Here is a 6,000-nt window from a genome sequence, read left to right as displayed (position 1 = left end):
TGTCTCAACGATCGGTTGTTTTGGTCAACAATTTGGCGTTAAATGGAACACGTTTTTAAACGATTTGTTTCATGCTCTGAATCCCAAATGACTTCCACGCTTCATCGGCAGGCTTTAAATGCTTAGCATGAGGGTGCTACTTGGTAGCCGTATCAGACCGGTTCCGATCGATCAGATAGTGACGAACCACAGTAAATCGAAGATCACTGATATCCAGCTGTGGCAGCAGTTGATCTTCAAATTTCGGTTGTCTGCGGTGCATTTCTGTCCAATCCACAGTGCAATGGAGTTTTGTAGGCTTTTCATTCTTCTAGTGCTCATCAGTGAATTGTTTTGTGATGCGCACAATGATACGAAAGTCTCCGAATCGACGGTGCTTCGAAGAAAGAAACGTTTCCTTCTATTCACGCCCGGCTCAATGATTTTGGCAAGTGAAACGCAATTACAATTTGAAGCCAGACAACTCTGACCCGCCCAATCGCTTCACAGCTGACTTCGTCCTTCGGCAAAGCATTGGTGTTTCAGGGCCCAACCGGTCTGAATCTGATCGGTGAGATGGATCTGTACCTGCCACTTCCGGACTTTAAGTATCAGGCATCGAAGCTGAAGCTGGGCAAGATAGCGATGTATCCTCCGGAGCCACCAAAAAAACCTCCACCGCCGCCACCACCACCGCCTCCAGCTCCGGCTTCGGGTCCACCCCATGATCACCATCACGATGGTGGCGAACTAACGTCGGACGAGGTGGCACAATATCTGAAGGATCATCCTGAAACGTGGGTACCGCCCGGATGGGGTAAAGAACGAGCCGATTGGAATGTGGACCACCTCCAGTACTCTTCGCCGTACTGGGCACCACCCCCGACGGTAAGTCGACCAATGTCTCCCGTTCTCGATCGGTACCTGGGTAGCTATGAAGGTGGGACGGGCTCGAGATATTACGGATGGAGTGGCGCACAACCGGGGGCCATGTATCGTCGTTCGATACCAGAGTCCACGGTGCTCCACGGTGTGGAGGATCGCGAGGAGGAGGATCGTGAACGGATCCGGTGGCTGAGTGGAGAAGCGTTCAACATCAGTCAGCACAGCGACTGGGAGCACTTCCATCACTACCGCGATCGACGGGCCCTTTTCAGCCAGCTTGAGGACACCATCGGACCGTTGTACGTAAGCAGCTTTTAATGGTACGGATTCGTTGCTCAGCTGTGTGCTTCTTGCTCCACAGAACTGGGTTCCACATGAAAGAGTGCATTCTGCGGAGCATCTGCGAGGCGAAGCACATGCTCCCACCTCCGGGACGCTCGATGACGCTGGACATCTTCAGGGTGCTCTTTAGGTTAGACATTGAACTACTTCCAAAGCGACGAGACTTTCGAATGGTTTCTGCATTTCAGTTACCCTCTGAAGGAGGTCCTCGACGATGACTACAGCAATGCGATGCGCGACGAGAACGCCAATTGCCGCGACAAGTACGGTACGGGATGTCCGATGAGTTTACTCGATTTGATCATGTTTGGTCGGTTCGAACCATAACGCTTGAAACAACATCGGTTAGCGGAGGAGTGGTAATTTATTTGTATTTTAATTTAAAAACACTTAATTGACAATAAATGCACTTGAAGTGCGAATCACATAAACCCGTACGGTGTCGAATACTTTCCGAGGGCGAGCTCAAGCAACGAGAACCGACAGTTGGCGTACAGAGACTGACAGGCGCCCATGTTTTTACCCTTCCGGTGCGCCTCGTCGTACAGCTTATGGTCACTGTGCTCGTGCGAAAGCACCTTCGACTTTGGATAGCTGAACAGCGTGCGCAGCATTTCGGCAATCATATTATTGCCCTTTCGCCCAAAGTACTGCGAGCTCTCGCACAGTGCCCTCAAAATGCAATCCCGGCCATCGTAGCCCATACTGAAAGCGAGAGCGATTAGGAACGCTAGGAAAACTCCTGGCAGTCAAGGCACTGGAACCGAAGACACTCACTTGTTCATGATCACCTCCAGCTTCTGGTAGAGATCGCGACGATTTCGTCGCTGGACCATCGGCTTCGGCTCGGCCATTTCCTGCACGAAGCTAATTGTCTGGTTGGGCAAGTTGTACGCGATGCCCCAGTTCAGGGCCCAACTCACCATCTGATAGTTCGGGTTACCGTATATACCGATCGTCATGCAGACCGCAACCTGTGGTGGTCCGGAGTAGCGTAAGTATCTGGCTCTAGGGTGGGCCACGCTGGGACTTACCGAAAAGCTTGACCCTTCCGGAAACACGACGAAGCGTTTCCTTCTCGACAACACCTTCTCCCGTTCCGTGCCCTTCCACACGTCGTTCAGTGGCGCTGCTGCGCTGGCCGTTCCGTTCACCTCCAAATCCAGTGAATCCAATCCCGCCAAGATTGTCGCTTCGGCCGAGAAGACCGTCACGACCACGGCTACTAACGGCGAGTACCTCATCTGGTTCGGAGAATTGGCTTTAAGAATTCACGCACCACGGGACGCTGAACCGTTTACGATGCAAATATGATTACCCTCGTGCCGGGTTGATGGGCTGCTAATGCCTTGCGGGCACAACTGTGTCTTCGTAGCTGCCACCAACTGCTGACCACTGGCGTAGCGCCGCAAAAAGACTGATGAAATATTCAAGCAACCACCCTGAGATGGTACGTTCTTTCACTGCCTCGAACGGGACAGTGCTACCGACTGTGAGCCACTGAGTGGTCTGCGATCTTGGCCCGGCGAGAGACGTCTTGTGGTTCAATGGTTTTACTTTTCCACGCGTCTTGCGTTCACAGCACCTCGCCGTGAACGATACGAAGCAATTGCACAGACCTCCGGTCCGAGCCCTGGTTCTGCTGTGTGCGGTACGAACCGACCACGAAAGCTACAGCCAGAACAGGTGCTAATTGCAGTTCTAGCATCTTTAGCTGGGCCAGGTTCACAGAAAAAATGGTTCTCCGCACGTGAAATAGGTTCTCGCACCATTTTACCACTTTTATGACAAGCAATTAGCATGTCGCGAGCGATTGGAAGCTACGGCTTTCTTCGGCACCGGTAGAAACGGGTGAAAGAATTACTTCTAACGACTTCTTCCACACCGAAGCCCCCTTCGCACAGCCAGGAGGGGGGCAGCTTTCACAAGCTCATGACTACCCGACTGGCCGCGACCGGAATCGGCGGGACGCCACCGTGCATCAAAAATTCAAACACCAATCAACGCGCTGGCGGGTTGCGGAAATTACCGGAAACTGTTCCACATTCATCACGTCGACACCTTCGCCCGTCCTGCCGTCAGCGAGTCGCGGTTCGTGTTTCGTGTTGAAAGTGATGGCGTTAATTATTATGCGCGTTGGCCGACGGCAGTCTCATTCAATTTAGTGCGCGATAGAATGAAGTGCATCCCCATTAAGCTGTCAGTGGTTTTTTTTCTCGACGGACCAATCGAAAATAGAAGTTGTACGGCAAAAGGATGGAAAAATTCAATTATACTCACTGTTAAAAGGGCGATCATTTTAGTTTAAATGGACAACGTTAGGCAATTGAAACGAAGCATAAGAGATTTTGCAACGAAATGTATTGTTAGGAGGGTAAGGAAAGCGGACATGCTCGAGTGTTTTCTCTGTTAGGAAGCGTAAGAAGTGAAGGAACAAATATGAAGACAGTTTTAGACAGTTTGTTATACAGAAACAATAAATCATTGCACTTTAGTGGAATCAACAACATAGAGAAAGAAACCAAATTCTAAATTCTTATAATATTGTAGCATCAAAGTTCTGTCGATGATGCCAGTGCCCAACTATAGGCAGCTATAGGTCAGATATTTAAAAGGAGATTACAGTGCATTTTCCGAACTTACCCCTAACAAACCCGTGATGCTCCGCAATTACATTGCACACCCCGCAGCGATCGGCCGCAGATCCAAACACCGTGTTCATATTTTTTTATAATTTATTAATAACGCGTAACATTTATTTATATATGTATATATTAATAAATTTCTATAATATACAATCTAATACCTTCTTATCATGGTTTATCTTTATCCTCCGTTTGACTTCATTTCGTAAGACTTCTCGTGCTCAATTCGTTCGTGTTTACCAAAATCGGAAATGTTACATTTCCCTTCTCCGTTCACCCCTTGTATCCGGTTCCGTCGGATCCGTTCCCCTTCCGCAATCCGTGGCATAATTTGGCATATCCTGTTTGGCGTGCTACCCACAGTATCGGTATCTTTAGTAGTATCTCTCGCAGCAACAGCACCACCGGTCTTCGTGATGAATATTACCGCCGCTCGCTGTGCCACGTCCACACGAGGGACCCCACCATCGGAACGAGTTCCTTCAATTCTTTTGCGGTAGCTGTTTTTGTGTGTTTCGGACTCTCCTAGGACGCCCGGTGCCCGGTGGACCGGTGTTTCGTTTTGTTTCAGAGTTTCTGCCCCTGGCATTGATGCAGATTTGTCACCATTTGTTTTGCCTGAACCCACTTTAATGATACTCTCACTCGTTCGCGCCTATTATTTCTGTGAATGTGTCTGTGTGGGGGGAGGTGGTTTTAATGAGATTATAATGACATACGCTGTGCGCTGCAGTGTAACGACCGTCGGCAGGTCCACTGTCCGCTCTATCATGTGTGTATTTGCGCGTGCACGCGAGGCGCACGTTGCATTTGCATCGAAATTATGATCCTGCCGCCAAACCGCCCAAGAGGCTGCTGTTGCCAAGTTGTCACCGTGTGCACCGTGTGTTTCTCGCTCCTTCCAGCGTCGAGCACGGCCTTCGTATGGCAGTTTGTTCGAATCCCCATCGCAAAGATTCTGGCCAGCGCCAGGCCCGGGGTGTGCGGGCGCGACAGTAAGAGCGGTTAATGCTGTCGGGTGATGGGTGACCCCGTTTTGCCCCGGTGCAGGTGAGTTAGGGCTTAGTTATGCGGCCACCGCGCCGAACGGTAGCCGCTTCATTATTTTCATGTTTAGCGATACTACTTACTCACTTTCACTACCTTACGGTTATGGTGTTTGTCTCCAGTGACTTCAGTTGTTTTTCTTTGTTTGGGTTTTGCTTGCCCTTTGGGTTGAATCATTTTGCATCATACAGTGACGGTAACATTAAGATTGAGTGTTTGATCACAACGTGTTTTGGTTTGCCACACGTATCACCAACAGAAAAACCGCTCGCTTCGTTGGCTGTTCTGGTGTAACGCTGTTCAGATTGTTCGACGGTGCACTAAACTAGTGGCCATTGCAGTGTGGAAAGTTTGCCACTTTCGTTCTCCTTTACTAGTCTTTCCCGGTTGTGGTTTCCCGTGTTTCGCTCGTGCGCTTTCGCCCACGACCACCCTTTAATGTTTTCATGATTGTTTTTCGACTTCTTTCGCGACGCGACTCGTTCGTTTTCAATTCCCTCAACATGCTTTGTTTGGTTTTTGGTTTTTTACTAAACTAGTCGTTCACTCGCTCACAGTATTTGATTCGTTCCATGTTCCATTCGCCGCTCGACCCGGACACGGCGACGGCCGGGTGTCAGTGTGTTAGTGTGGCTCTTACAATACTACAATCAATTCTCCCAATACTTTGTAGCGTAATTTCGATTACGGTTGAGTACGGCAATAAGTACTGCGCATAGTAATAAATGTTGGCTTTTGTTTATTATTATTTGTGTTTTTTTTAATGGTTTTCATTTCCACCTTGCTTGCTGGCCTTATCTGGCTTTCGCCCCGCCCGACCCGCGACCCCGCTACACGTTCCGATGGATTTTAGTAAAAACGGTTTGGCTTACAGTAATATTTATATACTTGCTTTATTCATTCCTCTCGCGTTCCCCGTTCGCCCACTGTGCGATTTACTTGTCTATAAATAATTAACTGTTTGTTTGGCTCATTAGCACTTAGTCTGTACACGCGCGTGCGCCGGGCCGGGACGAAGGACCAACTACCCTCCCCCGGTTCCGGCCACTTGCAAACGCAGCTAATCGGGTGTACGCGTCCCGCTTTACGCATGGTTTAGTTT

General features: G+C 49.4%; 2 protein-coding genes across 2 annotated transcripts; one reads left to right on the top strand and one right to left on the bottom strand.

The window, feature by feature from the left end:
* The first annotated feature begins 283 nt into the window (after positions 1 to 283).
* Positions 284 to 1,584, top strand: LOC131211013 (uncharacterized). The gene is made up of 4 exons (XM_058204348.1): positions 284 to 427; positions 490 to 1,163; positions 1,226 to 1,336; positions 1,395 to 1,584. The coding sequence occupies exons 1-4, from the start codon at positions 284 to 286 to the stop codon at positions 1,531 to 1,533; spliced, it is 1,068 nt and encodes a 355-aa protein (XP_058060331.1). The 3' UTR covers positions 1,534 to 1,584.
* A 44-nt stretch (positions 1,585 to 1,628) lies between these two features.
* LOC131207244 (uncharacterized) lies at positions 1,629 to 2,450 on the bottom strand. Its single transcript, XM_058199854.1, has 3 exons — positions 2,241 to 2,450; positions 1,984 to 2,180; positions 1,629 to 1,911 (listed from the first exon to the last, which is right to left on the bottom strand). Exons 1-3 carry the CDS (start codon positions 2,448 to 2,450, stop codon positions 1,629 to 1,631), a joined length of 690 nt encoding a protein of 229 aa, XP_058055837.1.
* Between the last annotated feature and the right edge of the window lie 3,550 nt (positions 2,451 to 6,000).

The sequence above is a fragment of the Anopheles bellator genome, chromosome 2, assembly GCF_943735745.2.
Source record: "Anopheles bellator chromosome 2, idAnoBellAS_SP24_06.2, whole genome shotgun sequence".
Taxonomy (NCBI): Eukaryota; Metazoa; Arthropoda; class Insecta; order Diptera; family Culicidae; genus Anopheles; species Anopheles bellator.
This window is presented reverse-complemented; position numbering and strand designations above follow the sequence as displayed.